Here is a 21,023-nt window from a genome sequence, read left to right as displayed (position 1 = left end):
CACAGGATGGAGGAGAAACTGATCACGCTCCCAGTCTTCAAGCAACATGGAAGACTGGCTTATCCACCCAGAAGCAGCTCTCATCGGCTCTACAGCTACTGTCTCTACACCGCAGGTCAGACACCCTAGAGCAGCTCTGCTACTCTAAGCAGACAGTCGCTCCTCTTCCGACCCCAGCACACCCGTCCTGCCTCAGACGCCGACCCCGGCCCAGCAGTAACCCCTGCCGCCCCTGATGCGGCCTCTGTTCCTGAGTGCTGACCCACACACCCCTCTTTTCTCCCTCAGGTACTCCCTGCTAATGTCCTGCACCCTGCTGCTGTCGTGGACCCAGCTGCTGTCACGAGCCCTCATCCGCTTCTGCTGACGCAGCCCCTGCTCCTGACCCAGGCCCACACACCCCAGCAGGCGCATCTGACGACTCTGTACCTGCCGTGAGGGAAGCACAACATTCATCGCCTCCACACACCCTTTTTCTCCCTCTTTACTCCCACAGATATTGTGTATCTAGACAGTTGTCCCCAGCGACCGGCTCATCCACGCCATCGCCGTTGTCTCACATGAGGCATGCACCGCCCGTTCTGCCTCACATGTGCTAAGCAACTCTGCAGACAACAAGTCTCCTACACCGCCTGGAGGGAAGGGGGAGTATTGTAGTGGATTTCTCCCCTACAAACGCTGTTTGTCGCTGAGTAGCAGACCCCACCAATTCCCCAGTGTATGCCTCGTGGTCTGGGTCAACCAGCGCCGCCATACATCACGGAGCGGGGGTCAACTATTAAGCCACGCCAACCCCCGCTATTTAAGACCTGACCTCGTGGTGATCTCGCTCTTTCTACCCACACCAACCAGCCAGCAACACCTCCTCCGCCGCTGCCTGGCGGCCCTCCCTCCTCCTCCGCCTGCCTGGCGAGCATGGCGACCCACAAGCTGTCCTTCTCTGAGCGTCCTCACCAACCAGCTCTCTCTACATCACGCTTGTAACCATGCTGCCTTCCCAGCACCAAGCTGCATTGTACATCCAATACAACATGTATATAGAGAGCACATTGTGAGTTTCCTTTCTCCAACCCATCCTGAGTGTGAACCAAATATCCTGAACCCCACAACGTCATTAGCCATGTCGGTACAGAATCATACATTACTAAAATAAATGACAAAGTTACCTCATAAAAAATACAGGTAAAATGACAACCAGCTTTTTTATATGACCAATTTTCATGGGACCAAAGTAATGTTAAAACCTAAAAAATATTCTCCATTATCAATGTCTATCCGACTGGGGGGAAATTGTTTTATTCATTAACATTTGGCTCTACACTGGATCAAAATCCACCTTGGATTTATAAATGCTCCATAACATACTCTCAAATTGATTCACAATTTGCGCCTCTGGGTCAAGCTGGGTCACACTATTCGGTTTGTGTGTCAGACTAGATGGATCGTAGGAGGAAGTGAAGAGTGAGATGGGCGTACTTTGTGGCTTCCTCACGACGCATCTTATCGGTGAAGAAGTCGAGGTTATAGAGGAGTCTGCCGCGGAAGGTGTGGGTCAAGTGCTGGCACACCACACCTGTGAAGTGACATGTTGTCGAGTGGTGGATGCGGGTCAGCAGGGCAGGGGTCACCTCTCCAGGGGCAGAAGTGAGGTCAACAGGGTCACCAGTTCCCGAGATAAGAGAGGACAGGTCACACAAGTTGGTGATCCCGAAGTAGGCAGAGGTGAGGCTGCGGTCTTGGCCCTCTCGGATAATTTCCTCTGGGGCCTGAAAGTAGTGTGAAGAGAGGTGAGTCCAGCGTCACTGTCTCGTTGTTTTAGTCTACTGAATGACACAGGAAAAACACGGAGGCAACGACTTTCACACAGCGATAGTCACGACTCACGGTATTATGTGTTCCTGGGCCACTGTTGTGTACGAGGAAGCAATAGGCGAATAAAATTAGCTAATCAATGGATAGTGTGCTGTACTTTTCTTGTACGGGCTACATACACACACACACATTAACATAATCACCTTTTTGTCGGGCGGAAGAAGGTTATGGACGTTCTGTCAGAGCAATATAACATTTGTTTGCATTTACTTAAAGGATCAAAAGATATTAGAAAACAACTCCAAGTTTCTTTCTGTTACTCAAGACAGTGAGATTAAGGACTCACCTGAAGGCTGGGGTCACACACCAATTGTTGCACAACCAGCTGCCTCGTTAGAGCCTCCTTCAGGTGCGTGTGCAGCTGCTTGGCGTACCTCCAGAACCCTCCATCACCCATCGGCCCCTGCAACCACACACACGCACCATAATACATAAGAGGTGAAAACGAACGGATATATTAACTTCACTATGCGTGACAATAAGGAAGAGGAGGACAGGTACGAGTACATTCACTAAATGTTCAGATAAACAGGTAAACAAACGGACTAGTGTTACCACAGGCGTCGGGAAAGAGAGCTGCAGGATGGCAGCGTGAACCCCGAGGACGTCTTGATGGGGCTGCGGCCAGTACCGTCGGCAGTTGACATCATGCAGTGTCGACATGCGGTCCAGGTCCTTCACCCGGGAGTCCTGCAGTGGAGAATGAGCCATCATTGGGTCAGTAATAGTAGTAGTAGTGTGTGTGTCTTTGTGTGTAGTACTAGTGTATATATATATGTGTGTGTGTGTGTGGTAGTAGTAGTAGTGCGTGTGCGTGTAGTAGTGTGTAGGTCATACCTGGCAGGGAGCGTCGTGGAGGAGCTGTACCATGGCGATGACGGCGGCGGAGGTGAAGGCGGCGTGGAAGCTGACACCCTCAGTCCGACACTTGTTTCTGAGAGCCTGCGTCTGTCCCACTGTCAGGCCTGGCAAAAACAACGTCTCTGTCCTAGCCTTGGTGCTGTCTGGCCGAGGGAAGAGGAGTTAATTATTTACATTGAGAGAGAGAGAGAGAGAGAGAGTGTGTGTGTGTGTGTGTGTACTACTGTTGTTATTACCAGTAGTAGCCGGAGGGTAGAGGGACAGGTATAGAGGGGCGTCGCAGAGCTTGGGGACGTAGGAAGCGAACACTGGGTCACTCTTCCTTCTGTTTAATCCTTGTTCCTCAGCCACCGGAGACTTGAACACCCCGAGTTCCACCACCTTCCTAGCCACGCCCATCAACTCCTGTGGGTTTAATAGTAAGTTACAGGAGGTCGCTGCACGAGTACACTATTCACCCACATAATACACCATTTGCTCCCTCATACGTGAACTTCTCTTAAAACTGGTGGACGAGTCGATGATACAAATGATGTTAGGGTGGTTAACCTCTGGGTGAAATACGCTGTTGCAAGTTGTGGAATAAAAGTAGATAAATAAAAAACTTGAGATTAATTTACTACTGCATGTAACTTATACCCGAGAAAATTATATAAAAAGCACTAACTATTTCACTGGATGAAGGTCAAGACTGCATTATGTAAGATGGTGATACTGTGTGAGAAACATTTAACTTGTGATATAAGAGATAAGATAGAAATAGGCCTAGAGGCGTTCGTGTTGTGAGGTACCTGGTTGAGGAGGTGAAGGAAATGGTGTGTTATCCTCATGTTGGACACTCCGTCAGTGATCAAGTGGCAGAAGCCGAAGATGACTATGTACCTGTGTAGCTCCTTAACACAGCTCGTCTTAGCTCCCACAATCATGCTGTCATCGACGTCTCCTACTGAAGTTGTAATGTCTTCTCTGTCACTGGAGGGTTTGTTTTTCGGGGAATGACCTTCACCGTCGTCCTCAACAGCGTGGGGGGAGGAGTACTCTAGAGGGGTGTCGTCACTGGGGTCCATGTAGGAATCGTCGATGTTGTGTTGCAGGTCGAGGTATCTGACGCACCAGAGGGGGCCATGATGGAGCGGGTACTGTGTGTGCATCACTCGCTGGTACACCTGCGAGAACCTCTGACCTCGCACCTCCTGTAGATCGAGCAGGTCCCTGGTAATGGTGTCCATCTTGTGGTACCAGGGGCTGCTGGTCTCCGGGTGGGTTCTCACACAGTGACGCAGGTTGGGTAATGACCTGGCAAGAGGTGAATTACTGGTCAAGCAATAATAGCTACGTCGATAGGGATGATTAACATGTCTTCAGCCCAGGGTGTGTTGTATAAGAGTGCGTGAGGTTCAATAATAACTCGCCTATAGAGCTCAGAGTGTGTTGTATAAGAGTGCGTGAGGCTCAATAATAACTCGCCTATAGAGCCCAGAGTGTGTTGTATAAGAGTGCGTGAGATTCAATAATAACTCGCCTATAGAGCTCAGAGTGTGTTGTATAAGAGTGCGTGAGGGTCAATAATAACTCACCTATAGAGGTCCCAGAGTGAATTGGAGAAGGTGGAGTGTGTGAGAGGGGTGGTGGAGGAGAGCCAGAGGGCGTGGGAGATGGTCATGTTGTTGATGGAGTGATAGGCCTCCATCAGGGTTTCCTCCAAGCCCAGAGGACGCACCCAGCAGCACCCATCTGACGGAGATGCAGCAGTCATCACAGATGTGCACAAACCTATATAAAACATATCAAGAAATATATATTAAGTTTACAGAGAAGTTTTATTAAGAAGAATTTTTTTACATAATATAGTTTATATTTTGACGAAGTTGCTAAATAATTAACGTGTAATCATGAAAAACAAAACAAATACAGGAAGGCCGCCGCTCTTTGTATGCACGCTCACCACACTACTGAGGAGCTGAGCCTGAGCTGACTCCAACACACAAGAAGCTACCCTGGCCACACTGAACTGAGATACAGTACTCATTTGAATTTGAATATTTTACAGCTTCACTCACACCTGGAGAAACTTACCGCTCGCTACATGACCTACATATCTAACAGACTGCAGTTTAAAAAGCGTAAAGAGTAAATTAGCTAAATACTTACACTTTGAATCAATAGAGGACAGCAGCGCTCTCTCCTCGACCCTCGGAGTCTTGGACTACTTTCCTACTGTAGTACACTGTAGCGTTGGGCAGCATGTAAGGTTGCGCTGCCGGCCAGCCCAAATTATTGTACACCGATGTCAAAATTATGGTATTTTCCTCAAAATTATGGTACCTGCATATAAGAATTATTGTACATGTTATAGTACAGTAAACACCCCTACATTATTACAAATAAGTTGATATTAACATAAGTCTAATAACAAAATTAAAAGCAGGAATATATAGATTATAGAGGCTAAAATAAAGGGAATACTTGTTAAAATTCTTTATTTGCCTTTGCTTCTGTGTCCACTCGTCGTCCAATCTGTGTTCATAAATAAATAAGGGTAACATAAGTTTAACTCAAACAGAGAGAGAGAGAGAGAGAGAGGTACTGGTACAGTTGTGGGGTTTCATGATGTTGGTTCACACTCACTATGGGTTGGAGAAAAGAAACTCACAAGGCGCTCTCTGTATACATATTGTATTGGATGTACAATGCAGCTTGGTGCTGGGAAGTGGCAGCGTGGAGTAGAGAGAGCTGGTTGGTGAGGATGCTCAGAGCAGTGCCGGATTTAGACCTGTGGAGGCCCATGGGCAGCCTCTTTGTGGAGGCCCCCTCATTATAACTACCCAAAGGGTGGGGTGGCGAGTGAAGCGAGCCTAAACATCTGGGAGTTCCGGGGGGCGCTGTAAGCCCCCCGGGAAATTTTTGAAATTTGAACACTTCTTTGGAGAATTTTGAAGCCATATGCAGTTATATTGAGGAAATTAGACCACGGAGAAATTTTTAATTAACTGTATATTTATTGATAGTGTACAAATTCCCAACACACACACAAAAGTGACATGACTAGAGTCATTCATGTGGTTTCAAGTCGACCAGCCCTGATATGAGGAGGCCCCTGGGCAGCTGCCCACTTTGCCCACTCCTGAATCCGGCCCTGGCTCAGAGGAGGTGTTGCTTGCTGCGTGGCTGTAGGTAGAAGAAGGGGCAGGTCACGGCGAGGTGAGGTCTGATATAGCAGGGGTTGGCGTGGCTTGATAGTTGACCTCCGCTTTGTTAGGCGGCGCTAGAGGCCGACCTTAGACCACGAGGCGTTGGCTGGGGAATTCGAAAAAGGGTCGGCTAGTCAGCGACAAACGGCAGTTGTAGGGGAAATATCCACTGCACAGTCATCACTGCAACTTGCTGCTTATATAAACCGTCATAACACCTCGGTGACTCACCTCACCCAACCCGTCCCTGGCTCCTGACGCCCTGCCGTTGTCACCTCACCACATTCCTACAGGACCAATTTCTCTCCTCACAGGCGTGGAAATACAATCGAGTCCCTATCTGATCAAAATTATGGTACATGGTACACAGACACCAAATTATGGTACAAACACACGGTGACATAACATAATTATGGTACGTAACGGCGCAACCCTGCTGGGCTGTCCCGCCTGTGCCGCCGTCGGCTGACTAAATAGCGTACTTAGTGAGTACACTATAGTACGTAGTAAGTATTACTTACTCCGTACTATAGTAAACAAATGGCCTTGAGTTGCCAGCTGTCTCCAGCAGTGTTCGAAGAATCTTGAATGAGATTGTACATTAATAGGCGGTCGAGTAATGTTACATTACATAACCGCTTATATAAGGTGGAGAGGAGAGGTTCAACCAAGGAATTTAAAGGAAGGAAAGTTAACTCCCCTTACGGCCTATTGTTTTCTTGGTGGCCTCCGACTGACTCGCGACCTATGAAGGATGGGGCACCATAAAGAACGTTTGGTAGTATATAGACGACTATTTAAAAATTATTGTTTCTTCAACGCAGTTTTAGTTTATTCAGATTCGTGTATTTAATTATGCTTCAACTTATATTAAAAATTTTAAATTGCATTTTCTTTTATACTCACTAATTGGGATAAATTAAAATATGTAATGTTGATATTTTTTATTATATATTTTTTTTACGGTCACTAACCCACTCAGGCACAGGTCATATTTAATGACCCACATCAAGGCCTTGGGGGCGAAAGTATAATAAAACAACAATAATAATAATAAAATTAATAAAAATAAATAACAATTATAACAATTAATAAAAACTATAAATAATAATAATAATGAGCCATAAATAAATTTAGAAAAAATATCAAGAGTGAGAAATACTGTATGTATATTGTGTTGTCAAAGTAAGAGAAAATTGAAACCCTGCAATTAAGTGTAAATGAGGCAGAAAGTCAGATCAGCAACCTGGGACTTGGTCACAATTTTCGTGGTGCCATATGGCAGCAGGGTCTACCATTAGACAACACATTATGCTTCCAATATCTTCCCAGGCGGTAGTACCTCCCTGTACTATATATATATACTGTATGTATATATTATTGATTATATGTTCAAAGTCCGCGTGTTATATGGACTAAAATGAAGTATATATATATATATATATATATATATATATATATATATATATATATATATATATATATATATATATATATATATATATATTGTTACGAGTTGGGGATTTAGAATATAGTTAAAAGTCTACCCAGATCCCAACAGGCAACAAAAAAACAAAACAAAGACAATCGGACTATAAAAGGGTAGACAAAGGATGCGAGTTTTTGTTGAGTATAATAAAGTACCATAAATTCCTGAACAAAATATTCAGCTTTCTATAATTTACCCTTAACCATACTTAACCTAAACATTAACAGTATATACATATTTATACAACATACAATAATTTGAAGCAAGGTGGAGGCGGGGAGGCAATATAAGATTACAAATACCTAAGTGCGGAGCTGAGATGGCTGAGTATTGTAGAAGACGGTAGGTAGTCACTGTGCGGTAGGTTTCCAGGATAGGTGATCCTGTGGTCACTTCCCAGAGTGAACTGAACTCTCATCGAACTGGAGCTGACGAAGAAGACTTTGAGGAGGTGACACAACAACCAGGATATGGAGAAGGGAAACCCCGGAGTGGTAACTAAGACCAGTCATACTCGTGTTTCGTCCCTAGATGGCGTTGCTCGTGGTGCTGGGTAGGTAGATCAGGACAATAGATGGCGTGGTTCGTAGTGCTGGGTAGGTAGATCATGACAATTGGTGGCGGGGTGTAACAATATATATATATATATATATATATATATATATATATATATATATATATATATATATATATATATATATATATATATATATATATATCTTGATCACACGGGAAAAGGGAAACAACTGAGCACCTTAGTTTTCGTCTTTATTCAAGACATCTTCAGAGGCAACTGGATTACATGGACAGAGGCTTAGATATACTGGGTGACCTTAAAAACATGAGGTCAGGTCATAATGATGTCATCCACTAATCCCCACACCAACACACACGTAGAGGAGCTTAAGAAAAGGGGGGTGACGTGACTAGTCAGGTCAGGTAAAAAATAACTATCATACAACTATGTCAAAGGTTTTCAAAGCATTTTTAACCTTGGGCCACTGACAAATAAATTTATGTAACATATTATCAGTTTTGAACTGACCATCACTAAGGTTTATTGATTTCAATTCCTTCATCAAACTAGCTTCAACCAGAAGTCTTTCTGTGACACAAGATGATTTAAATACTTCTAAGCTTTTTCCCAAGCAATGGGGTGATTATTATTCCTAACATGAACGAACAAGGCACTGCTTTCAGATGCTGTTCTGATATTGTACTTATGTTGCTTGATTCTGAGCTGCAGTGTTTTTCCTGTTTGTCCTACATAATTACAATTACATCTGCTATATGGAATACAAAAAACACTTCCATTTACATTCAAACTTGGGCTATTTCTTATTAACATATTGGTAATGGTTGAGTCATACCTGAAAACAACATTAATATTTAGAAGCTTGAGGGACCGAACTAACGGGACAAATTCATTTCGATAGGGCAGAGTCAAAATATTCTTAAGTGTAGGAATTTGAGAGGAATGAAAGGATTTTTTAGCCCTTTTAAAACAACGATCAACACACACAGAAGGGTACCCGAGTTTCTGTGCAATGGAACGAATGTGTTTCAATTCATCGTCAATAAATTCAGAGTCACAAATACGCAGACATCTTAAGAACATAGCAGAAAAAACTGACATTTTGGTAGACTCAAGGTGATTCGATAAAAAGTGTATGAAACTGTCTACAAAATTACTCCACAATATTGTTTACACACCTTGTTTACCTTCGCTTTTATACAAGAATATAACAACAACTGTCGTCTAATTGTTTAGTTGTTGCTGACTTCCTCAGGCGACCAGACACATTCTCCATAACCATTCAGCCGCTATTTCCCTTCATCACCTGTTAGTCATCTACTTTTATTAATTAACTCTACCTGTTAGTCATCTACTTTTATTAACTAACTCTACCTTTTATCTCCTTTTATTAATTAGCTTCTACATGTTTTCCATTCAAAAAATACCCCTGGACAAGAAATTAAATTGTTCCTGTGAGAAAATACTTTACAGAAAATAGATCCAGTCATTACTGTCTTTATAATATAACGGTCGCCTCTCTTGTTACCAAATATCATCATTAACTCGAATTCGCTGAATAGCTTCAAACATAGGTTGGATGCTTATATGAGCAATAGGGGTTGGGTGTAAACGGGACTGCCCAGTATGGGTCAATAGGCCCGCTGCAGTTTCCTCCATTCTTATGTTCTTATGTAACGAGGATGGCCGGCCCAAGGGCCACCTAGGCGTGAATTTGTTTAAGGTGTAGAAGATGTCGTCAACACAACAACCACACCCTAAGTTAACGAGCTGCATGACCCAGTGTCAAGGAATAGTCCGAGAAGACCGGACAACTCGCCAACTGCACTGGCTAACCATTACCCTGGGTTCCCAATTACTGCTCAGTAAACAGAGGAAAATGGCGTAAAGAAACTTGCCCATAGTTTCAGCCTGCCCGGGGATCGAACCAGGGTCCGCTCGCTTGCGAGGAGAGTCTACTGACCATTACAGGTCGCCACATTACTGTCTACTGCTACTACTACAGGAGGTTTTCACACCTGCTAGAAATTAAGGTTAACAGATTGGTCAGTACAGTAGTCTCCACCAGGGGCGGTCATGTTGAGGTAATTATAGCTCAGAGATTCTTCATGGACGTCTTCCTGACCAACATTCATGACCTTGTTGTTGTTGTTGTTGTTGGGAATTGTCGACTTACAATATGAACTCTGGACGTGACCTAAAGACTGGTCACAGTTCAAGTTCTGGGTACCATCGTTCAGGAGCAGGTTGGTGGCAAGGGTAACGTACCCCACAGTCATGGATTGTGTGAGATGCCTAGTTCTCTGGCGGGGCTGCTAAAGGGAGCTGGGCTGGAAGACTCACTGGAAATGGTGTTGGAAGTTGTATTGGATATCGTACTGGACAATGTATCCCAAGTCGTACTGGAAAATGTCCTGGAAGATGTACCGGAACTGGAAACTGTTCTGACGGTCGTGCTGGAAGAACTACTCCCAGACGTATGTGTAGAGCGGTTGGCAGAGACACCAGGGTAACTGCTGTAACTCTGTCGTGTTGGGTTGAGGGAAGAAGTAGTCACGATGCTGTTGTCAGAAATACTACAGGGAATGGTAGACACTGTAGTCAAACAGCTGTTGGGGGATACCGTGGAGGAAGTGAAGCAAGAGGCAGGAGTGGCTGAGCTGGCGACAGAGACTCTCAAGAGCCCACCTGCTAAGTCTATCGAGACGCCAGTGTCAGAATTTGAAAATATGTTTGTGGGAGGAATCGTGGAGGCTGTGGAACTTGAAGAGGTGATAACTTGTGGTTTTAGAGGCGGGAGAAGATTAGACTCTGTACCCAGAAGTTCGTTATTAGCCCAGGGATCTCTCTCCTTAGTCTCTACAAGTGTCTCGATAGCACCTGGAGATCTCTTGTTGGCCCCCGGAAGTATGTCACTGGTTCCTGAAGAAGTGGCTGTAGAGGGATCATTCTGGAGGCAGTGATCGTCTTGCTGTACCTTCTGAACCAGGCTGTTGTACTCGGGGCTACACACCATGTTGAGATACACGACCTCTTCCCCCTCCCCCTCCTTGGCCTCTTCAATACACTTCCGCTGTAGCTCCTCGAAGTACTGGGAAGGTGATTGAACAAATTAAATAAACACTATGGTGAGCAGTTGGTGATGATATGAATACACAGCTTGACAGTATAAGCCACCCATGTCTGTCTGTTTGTCTTCCTGATAAAAAAAATTACTGCGTTTTATGATGAATCTGTCACTGTCCCTCCTCCCTTACAACATGTCCACTCCACAGTATCAACTTAGCCTTTTTATATAACCAGCAAAAACTCTCTCTCTCTCTCTCTCTCTCTCTCTCTCTCTCTCTACTCATCTGTTATGTATCTATTTATCTATATTTCTATCTGCCATTGCCTTCCTATGTATGTATGTACTGTATGTATGTATGTACTGAGACAGACAGACAGGGACGATTCACACACCTGTTAAGTTTATCTCACCTGTAAATCTCCCAGGGTCAACATCTGGTTTAGTTTCTGTTCCAGCTGAGAGAAGGATGGCCTATCGTCAGGGTTAGTTCCCCAGCATTCGAGCATCACTTGGTACCTGTCATCACCAACACCTTAATTAACTCAGAAACACTAATTTACTAAACATTACTAAGGGTCATATTTTATCCTTGGGTGAATTGAGTTTCATATCTGATTCAAAACTACAATAGAAATGAGAAAAAGTTTATCATTGTTATTATTATTATACTTTTTTATAGTTTTAGTTATTAGTATTACAAACTTTCTTACTGTGTATTAAGGAGGTTTATAGGAGGAACTTACAGTGCATGTGTGGAGAACTTAGGCTGATCCATTCTGTAGCCCTCCTCTAGGCTCTTGATAAATGTCTCATCCATCATTACAGTAGGGAAAGGATTACAACCCAGGCTGTGTAAACAATGGATCGATAGTCAACAGAGAGCATAGATATAAAACACATAGACAATTACATACAGATATGTAAACAACCACACACGCACAAACACACACACACATCTACTGTATACTGTATCTTACACCAACTTGATGTTTTTATGTCGGTCTGTCGGTCTGTCGGTCTGTCTGTCACCCACCTGAATATCTCCCAAAGGACGACGCCGTAAGCCCACACGTCACTCTGGGTAGAGAACATTCCTTCCTTCAAGGCCTCAAGCGACATCCACTTGACTGGTAGCGGTGACTGTGTGTGAGAGAGAGAGATAATATGGCATTACTCATCTTATACTCATGGTACCTTAGTCTAATAATTACAGGTAAATTAGGTAAGACCACGAATGCAGGTAATATCAACACATATGAAATACCACTTATACTTCACGCAACACTGAAACACACACACCTACAGAACAACTACTACAACAAATTACACTACAGCACACAACCACATACGTTCTTGTTTTTCTTGTAGTTGTTGTACTTGTCAATGTTCTTAGCCAGGCCGAAGTCGCTGATCTTGACCACATTGCCCTGAGTGAGGAGAACATTCCTAGCCGCTAGATCCCCATGTAACACCTGTGCAGACAAGAGGGAAATGAAGATATAATCATCCTTGGTTAGGTTAGGTTAGGTTTTTGGTTGGGATTCGTTAGGTTAGATTGGTTTTTACTGAGGTTAGGTTAGGTTAGGTTAGGTTAGGGTGGTATATCTACAGGGTACAGATGAAATACGTCAGGGTGTCTAATATGCATGTGATAGTTCGACTTTTCTATTCATAAAACGAAAATAAAGAAAAATCCAATAAAGTGACAATAAGATAAAGAAGAAGGAGAATAACAAGCTACACGTGGGGGTACCTTCCTGTAGGCGAGGTAGTCCATGCCACGAGCTATCTGGAAGGCCCAGCAGAGGAGGTCCCTGGAGCACAATGGACTCTCGCGGCCGTCTGTCTCACACGGTATACTCGGCCGCTCTAAGTTATGAGTATCACTGACTGGAAGAGGTGATGGTGGTGGTGATGGTGGTGGTGGTGATGATGTGGTGGTGATGGTGGTGGTGGTGGTAGTGGTGGTGAATGGTGGTGGTGGTGATATGATGGGGGTGGAAAATCTTCAGGTAATTCAATTTTACTGATATAAAAAAAATCTTAAAATATTTTTATACCAATAAAAATGTTTTACTCGTTATAAAATATATGTTACCTTAATATACTGTACACTACTATAATATAAAGGTCTTTCAGTAAGTAGAGAGAGAGAGAGAGAGAGAGAGAGAGAGAGAGAGAGAGAGAGAGAGAAACTTACTTAGGGTGAGGCAGGTCATATCAGAGAGGTCAGTATTGGCCTCTGAACGCTGGGTCATGACCTTGGCTGACATCTGGCGGGTCAGTAGCGGCTGTGTACCAAAACAAAGAAATAAAAATATATTGAAACATTACGTACAATAACAACAAATATACACACACACACACACACACACACACACACACACACACACACTCTATGTTTCTTATGTTTCTGTGTCGAAAGCTTTTGTCAATCAAGTGACCCACTCCCCGATTTCACTATATGTAACTTATCACCTCTGTTCATTGTATATTTTCAGCCTTCGGACTGCCATATTTTCTTAATAAACCGTTAATTATTATTATTATTATTATTATTATTACACACACACACACAACACCTACATCCTGCCCAATTTCACTCTCCCAATTATTTCACATTTGCTATTACACGTCTCTATCAACTCCTAACCTGCTGTGACATGTGCTCCCCGTGAATGCCTCCTGTGGCGGTAGCATCGGCGGCGTTGGCAGTAGTAGCAGCGGCGGCAGTGGCAGTCTGAAATGCTACTCTATCTACACTGATATACACGATTCCGTTACTGGAGTTTCTGTTGAGGGAAAGGAAAGGTAGTGACAGACTTATGGGCAGACAGACAGACAGAGACAGACAGACAGACTGATATGATTGATAGATATCACCGACAAACAGACAGACAAAACTATATGACAGGAAAGTGACAGAGAGAGACAGACAGGACACTAGGAGACAGACAGACAGACAGGACACTAGGAGACAGACAGACAGACAGGACACAAGGAGTGACAGACAAGGCTAGAGACATATTAATTAACCTGTACTCTACCTACCTGGAGTCGTCAGGTGTCCGGTGAGTCAGGCAAGGTAGGAAGGTGTCTCCCAGGTCATTCAACTGATTAACAAAGGTGTTGCGGTTTCTCCTGAGGTAGTCGAGGATGTTCCCGTAGCAGCAGTACTCCACCAGGATCATCAGCTCACCTACAGGAGGGACCCAGGTGCGGTTCAATATCTCGCCTCACATTCACGCTTTTTTTTCTTTTTCTTTTATTTCATCATAGTGTAGGTCATTATACAGGTGTATAGATCATTATACTAGTATACAGGTAATTATGCAGGTGTTTAGTTAGAGTTGGTTTATATTAGGTTAGATTAGGTTAGTTCCCTCACTATCCTCTTCTTTCTCCGCCTATTCCCTCTTCTTCTCAACCCGGTACCACTCTAAGACACACACACACACACACTACCTTTGTCATGAAGATCCTTAGTACAGGCAGCCACAAGATTCACAATATTAACGTGACGGCCAATATGCATCAAGATCTTCAACTCAGACTGAAGGGCGTGAAGCTGAGTCTTATCCTTACGTGATTTAACCATCTTGACGGCTACGGTGGTGGGGACCTTCTCAGGGCCAAGGTTCTCTGCCACGGCTCTGTAAACACGCCCGAACGCTCCACATCCCAGCAGCTTGTCTGTTGTGTTTACGAGAGGTTGTGTTGTTAGAGGGATGATGACGATAAGGTTGTTTTATTATTATCATTATTATTATCTGATCAACACTTACTGATGGTGATGTTGTCCCTCGAGAACTCAAACTTGGACCGGAAGGGGAGAAGGTCTGCCTGCTGGTGGAGACACAAGTCACTGTTGAGGGATGCCACGTTACCCTTCTCCCATGCCTTCCGGGCCCTCAGAGTGAACTGGCGGGACCGACGCTGAAGGGGTAGAAGAGCATATGTTACAAGAAGCAGTATAGGTGTTATATGAAGTAGTACAGGTGTTATATGAAGCAGCACAGGTGTTATATGAAGTAGTACAGGTGTTATATGAAGCAGCACAGGTGTTATATGAAGTAGTACAGGTGTTATATGAAGCAGCACAGGTGTTATATGAAGTAGTACAGGTGTTATATGAAGCAGCACAGGTGTTATATGAAGTAGTACAGGTGTTATATGAAGCAGCACAGGTGTTATATGAAGTAGTACAGGTGTTATATGAAGTTGTACAGGTGTTACATGAAGCAGTATAGGTGTTATATGAAGTAGTACAGGTGTTATATGAAGCAGCACAGGTGTTATATGAAGTAGTACAGGTGTTATATGAAGCAGCACAGGTGTTATATGAAGTAGTACAGGTGTTATATGAAGTAGTACAGGTGTTATATGAAGCAGCACAGGTGTTATATGAAGTAGTGCAGGTGTTATATGAAGCAGTACAGGTGTTATATGAAGTAGTACAGGTGTTATATGCAGTAGTACAGGTATTATATGAAGCAGTACAGGTGTTATATGAAGTAGTACATGTGTTATATGAAGCAGCACATGTATTATATGAAGCAGCATAGGTGTTATATGAAACAGTATAGGTGTTACATGAAGCAGTACAGGTGTTACAGGTGCCTCGTGTGTGGGAGGTAAATGCAGCACTTACCAGGTGAAAGAAGTATCGAGTGAAAAAGGTAAGGGTAACCAGGAACAGAAGCGGCACCAGCACTCCCAGAGCTACCCAGAGGGACGCTGTTCAAGGCGGCCAGGTACAGCAGGAGAAGAGAAGAGAGATGATGTGATCTTGTTAGTCAGGTAATTAAATCTACTTCTCTATTCTATTTTTGTGACTCTCCTTTAATTGCCTGTCTTACTCTCTATGTCTGTTTATGTATGCACAATTAAATAAGTATCTTTACATTTTCGTATCGGACAATACAACACAGCGGACAAAGGATTATGACAACCTTTCAGAGACAACAAGAGTCGTAGTGTCATTTTTTGTGACTGAGGTGTATATACCATTAATATGATATACAGTGTAGCACATTTCACTAAGCTAACATGGCATCAAGTTCAACTATACCAATGGTGACTCACAATGATGGGTGGGAGGAACGTAAGTCACTTCATACCAGGCAAGGAGCGTCCCAGCAGGATTCCTTACGAGACATTGATAGTGGCCTGAGTCCTCCTTCATCGCCTTCTCCACCAGCAGCACCCCCGTCACCTCGTCCACCACCAAGTTATCGTCCTCGGCAGCAGACAACACCACGTCGTCCTGTAGAAGTTGGGGAAATGAACTAATAAGAGTAGAAATTGAACTTGAGATTGTGGCTTCTTTATATTCATACATGTTGAACTGCATACCTGCATTGACTACATACATACTGAATCATGGTGAACGTGTATTAAAATTTTACTATCTATCTATCTATCTATCTATCTATCTATCTATCTACCTATCTATCTATCTACGAGGACAACAGCAGCTCATCACCCACCTTACTCCACTGGTAGACAGGTGCAGGTATCCCAGAGGCAGAACACCTCAGGCTTAGTGTCTCCCTCTTGTGTAGGTCAATAGTAATGTTCAGGGGGATGTCAGAGAGCCAGGTTGGTGCCTCCATTGCTGATAGGGGTCAACAGAGGTCACAGTTAACAGCAATAATCTAAATATTCAGGGACACGTGTTTAGTCTTATATATATAAACATGCAGACGACCCCTTGTTTGATACAGTGAAACCTCTGTTTTATGGATTATGGAGAGGAAAGTCCATTATAGCGAGGTGTCCGTTAGATGTGGAAACTGTTTATCATTCCTTGTTGTCTCCAATGTGGGATATAAAACAGCTGTAACCCCGTGCCACTCACCTGTCACTTGTAGGAACACCTGTGGGGAAGTGTCGTTACCCAGGGAGTTGACGGCCTGGCAGGTGTATGTGGAGGACACCTCAGCCCTCACCTTCCACCTCCTGACAACACGGGCTCCCTCCACCTGTATCTCACCCTCCTCCTCCACCTGGGTCATGGGCTGCAACTCATTAACCTGCAGAGAACATGGGGGAAACATCCTCATTTACACATTATACAATTCTACATGAACAAATAGTCTGGACAATAATATCAGGTGTTTAATGAAGTAATTAGCAGCTACAACTTACCTTCTCGGGGAAACTGCAGTCGGAGGAGTTGAGGCAGGAAAAGAGGGCAAGTTTAGGAACGGGGTTCCCCAAGCTCTGGCAGGTGATGTTGATTTCCTGACCAATCAACACATAGTTTGTAGTTGTTTCTATGGCAACGGTGGTGTGGACAGGGGCGCCTACAGGGAGGGAAGTGGAGTTAATGAAGAGTGAAATTACTTGCGAGTTTCGTTTAAGTGAATATTTCTCTTTCTTTTGTGCGACTATGAATGTGTCAAGGAATGTGTAGGTGTAAACTGGATAACAGTTTCTGATGATGATAATGTTTTGTAATACTGAGCACTGTCTACGATAGTTCTGAAGTGTACCAAGTGTGTTTGTCAACATAACTAAATCTAATGGCGAATTATCCCTCTAGTAAATACAGAATCAGATGGAGAGAGAGAGAGAGAGAGAGAGAGAGAGAGAGAGAGACGGCGTACACAATTCCTATACAGTACATGATTTATAAGCCAATAAACTTGACAACACATCAGCGCCAATATGAACATCACCACACGAAAGTAACTTAATCAGCGTCCATCTCAGATCTTAATCCTTCTTGACACATAAACAAAAGTCCTTTGCCCCACGTGTCCTAGCATGTCCTGGTCTTCCCATAGGGTATTAAGTGACCTAATATTCCCTACGCCTCACCTAGGACATCCAGGATAGTATGTTCACTGCAGTTGGAGTGTCCTTCAGCCTGGAGGATAAGGGTGTAGTTGCCGCCGTCTACGAGGGAAAAGGGTGACTTCCTCTGGAGGGTAAGAACGCCCTCATGACACTGCTCGGGGTCCTGTGTTATCTCAGAGCAAGTCCCGTTGAGCAACACCGTACCTGAAAGAGTGAGTGAGGGACACACGAGACAGTAAACCATTAACTCTCTATAACCTAAAAATTTCCAATAAAATACGGATAATACTCATTTATGATTGACCATTTAGGTGTAGGAAAATATATCGAAATAATCAACTCTGATTGGCCACACGTGTGTAAACAAAGACTCGGAATATAAGTGAGAATATTGGAAAAAAATGTCCTTTTATACTCACCGTTTGGATGAATCCAGAGAAAATAGGGCTCAGGGTAAGACCAATAGTGCATGATCCACTCCGCTACACGAGGCTTGTCTGAACCGGGGTCAATGTTCGTGGCATTGTGGGTCACTTTCAACGGAGACTGTAAAACCAGGCTTGGACTCCTCTCTAAGTCTGTAACAAGACATAACGCTGACAACTGATAACACAATAACGAAATAAAATAAATCGATCATAAGAGGAAAAACATATTTGTTTAGGGAATACAGCACATTAAAAAAATCTAATAATAATCCTGAAATAATTGAGGCATATATTAAAGTTTACTTTAAAATTCTCATTTTCATTGTTGCATTCGTTTTCTTTTTCCTTAAAGATATACTATAAGAATTATATTTGCTGGGTGATGATCCAGCGTCCTGTTAGAGGTTACTGTGAGTCGTTCACTTATTCCAGACAAATATATTTATATCACTCACCAATTAGACTTATGTTGAGGCTGACGGCGTCGAGATGTAGCTGTTCTCCAGGCCAGGCCACCACACACTGGTACTCTCCTCTCGGAGTCGTTGTTGAAGCGTTTCGTTCAGGTGATGCCAGAGTCCCAGTCCAGGCGAGGCTTCTTCCCGGCTCCTGGACATACATAACTTGATTATTATGACATCTACATAATTAACAAGGGGATAATAAACAAGAGCTAATTGTTTACGTCGAAGAATATAGAAACCAAAATAGCTTCATCCACATTGTTATGGTATAGAGATTACCTATATATTTGTACTTGTCTGGCATTGATGACGAATATATTACAGCAAATATGAATGTCCTAGGTCTGTTGTAGTGATGCAGAGAGAGAGACATACAAACAAATGAACGGAGAAAACTGCCTCATTGCTTCCCGTGGACCATAAAAATGACTTTTCTTTGACTTGAACTAGTGTGTAGAATTACTTGGATTGAGAACGAGAGTATATTAATCACTTCACTTTCAAGCTCGAGTAATAATGAAGCCTTCTGATCCCTAGCATTAATTGGGGACCTCCACCTTAGACCCATACTGACCTTGTTGATGCGGTGACCGTCGGGGGTGAACAGCGTCAGGTGGTAGCCGGTGAAGGCGTCGTCGGAGAATGCGTCAGGGTGGCGTGTGGAGCAGTTAAGACTAAAGGTCATTCCTGGAGCCAGTTGGTAGTTGGTAGTTTGTGGTTCTCGGTACCAGGTAGCTGTACTGTTAAAGGTAATGCTTGCCTTCCAACATCCTGGTGAAATGATAATGCTACTACTACTACTATTACAACAACTAGTACTAATAATGTTACTACTACTACTACTACTGTTGCAACTGCTACTACTAATAATAATAATCTTAATTGTTACTGACTAAAGTCACTGATCATCGATTATACAGGTAAAGCATTAACTCTACGGACATCATTAACTCTACGGACATCATTAACTCTAAGGACGCCACTTACCTTCGAAATATCTACGAAACTCATGGTAGAATTTATTGTATTCATCTTTGTTGGACTCATGGGCTCCGAGGGGCCGGAAGACATCCTTCTCCATCGTCTCCTCCAGGAAGAAGATGTATTGGGTACTCCCCTTAAACGCAAACTCCCATACGTCCTCCCCCAACGCGTTCTGGCCGTCAGCCGAGAATTCCAAATCAATGATGGACGGTATGGAGTCGCTCTTAGCGCATGGACTCCGCATAGGGTGCACGCTAATGGCTGAGTGACCTTCAACCTGTGGCCTCAAGTTCTTGCAGTAGGCAATGAATATCAACGAGGAGGCTGATATTAGGTCTTCTATGGACGTGAGTAAAGGGCGTCTTGGTGAACCTTTTATCGTCACTGAGGCAACCAGCGTCGTCCCCAGCAACAATAAGAGATAGTGGGGTAACATGATCACTCCCAACAAGACTCCTAGCTCATACTGTCACATTTTTTTCTTCTAAGTAATCTTATAACGACGACCCGCGAGGTGTGTGTGTGTGTGTGTGTGTGTGTGTGCGTGTGTGTGTGTGTGTGTGTGTGTTCCTCCCAATGATATCGCGGAGTCTGTTGCCGACTGTGATTCAGGATGATGGAACGGACGTATTGAATGTATGAATAAACTTGATGCACTGTCTTATATCTGAGAGGTATACTGTATAGTATATGAGAGAAGAGAGAGAGCAGCAGCAGCAATAGTAAGAGTAGTGGTGGTTAATGGTTGTAGCGGTAGTTAATAATAGTAGCAGTGGTGGTGATAGTAGTAGTAGTAGGCAATAAGAATATTGACAGTACAATAGTCAAAATATACCATGATTCCACTTGCTTACTAGTAGAGGTGACACACACAACAACTTCTCGTTGGTTATCTCGTTCCAGAAGATAACACCAACTCTAACATACACGTAGGCATTACATTCACTTCTTTTGTATTTTGATAACTTCTGCGTGATAACTGAGAGAAGAAAGATTAATCACAAGTTCTGAGAAAGTAAAAACATAGCTTGCAATATGATAAAATGATTACCTTGCAAGTAAGTGGACTAATCGTCACGTGATTCAAAATACAATTATGACAAAACAGAAAATAATAATACACTCTTTGTTAAAAATTAGGAAAAAATGAAAAATTAACAAACCAAAATCCCAACGTAACATATCAGAGAGGAAGACGGTAGTCGACAACACCTATCTAGTAGGACCGTATCAACAGGAACCAAGACACGGTAAAAATAATTCTTTTTCTTTTAGCTCAAATCATATTCGTTTATTTATCTTATCTGTTTCTTTTCTACGTAAAA

At 43.3% G+C, this 21,023-nt stretch overlaps 2 protein-coding genes across 2 annotated transcripts; both read right to left on the bottom strand.

Moving 5' to 3' along the window:
• Positions 1-1,044: 1,044 nt before the first annotated feature.
• Positions 1,045-4,939, bottom strand: LOC121858742. Its single transcript, XM_042355378.1, has 8 exons — positions 4,885-4,939; positions 4,311-4,467; positions 3,525-4,029; positions 2,970-3,138; positions 2,710-2,876; positions 2,428-2,562; positions 2,159-2,275; positions 1,045-1,766 (listed from the first exon to the last, which is right to left on the bottom strand). The coding sequence occupies exons 2-8, from the start codon at positions 4,421-4,423 to the stop codon at positions 1,434-1,436; spliced, it is 1,539 nt and encodes a 512-aa protein (XP_042211312.1). The 5' UTR covers positions 4,424-4,467; positions 4,885-4,939; the 3' UTR covers positions 1,045-1,433.
• Positions 4,940-10,223: 5,284 nt separating this feature from the next.
• On the bottom strand, positions 10,224-20,146 carry LOC121858552 (mast/stem cell growth factor receptor kita-like). Its single transcript, XM_042355042.1, has 21 exons — positions 19,702-20,146; positions 19,289-19,485; positions 18,706-18,859; positions 18,242-18,400; positions 17,844-18,026; positions 17,169-17,326; positions 16,879-17,053; positions 16,508-16,635; positions 16,104-16,284; positions 15,670-15,755; positions 14,804-14,954; positions 14,484-14,711; positions 14,070-14,217; positions 13,672-13,810; positions 13,219-13,309; positions 12,772-12,908; positions 12,368-12,490; positions 12,052-12,158; positions 11,762-11,866; positions 11,429-11,534; positions 10,224-11,039 (listed from the first exon to the last, which is right to left on the bottom strand). The coding sequence occupies exons 1-21, from the start codon at positions 20,132-20,134 to the stop codon at positions 10,224-10,226; spliced, it is 4,005 nt and encodes a 1,334-aa protein (XP_042210976.1). The 5' UTR covers positions 20,135-20,146.
• Positions 20,147-21,023: the final 877 nt, after the last annotated feature.

Source organism: Homarus americanus, unplaced genomic scaffold (genome assembly GCF_018991925.1).
Source record: "Homarus americanus isolate GMGI-L3 unplaced genomic scaffold, GMGI_Hamer_2.0 scaffold74, whole genome shotgun sequence".
NCBI lineage: Eukaryota > Metazoa > Arthropoda > Malacostraca > Decapoda > Nephropidae > Homarus > Homarus americanus.
Note: the sequence above shows the minus strand (reverse complement) of the source record. Positions and strands in the feature narration are given on the sequence as shown.

Excerpts from the sequence above, each read along its gene's own strand:
- LOC121858552 (XM_042355042.1), bottom strand. The coding sequence starts at position 20,134 with ATGTTACCCCACTATCTCTTATTGTTGCTGGGGACGACGCTGGTTGCC. Across the intron at positions 17,054-17,168 it reads ACTGCAGTTTCCCCGAGAAG|GTTAATGAGTTGCAGCCCAT; the intron begins GTAAGTTGTAGC and ends TGTTCTCTGCAG. Across the intron at positions 16,285-16,507 it reads CTGTCTACCAGTGGAGTAAG|GACGACGTGGTGTTGTCTGC; the intron begins GTGGGTGATGAG and ends CAACTTCTACAG.
- LOC121858742 (XM_042355378.1), bottom strand. The coding sequence starts at position 4,423 with ATGGAGGCCTATCACTCCATCAACAACATGACCATCTCCCACGCCCTC. Across the intron at positions 4,030-4,310 it reads TCACTCTGGGACCTCTATAG|GTCATTACCCAACCTGCGTC; the intron begins GTGAGTTATTAT and ends ACCTCTTGCCAG. Across the intron at positions 3,139-3,524 it reads TCCTTCACCTCCTCAACCAG|GAGTTGATGGGCGTGGCTAG; the intron begins GTACCTCACAAC and ends TTAAACCCACAG.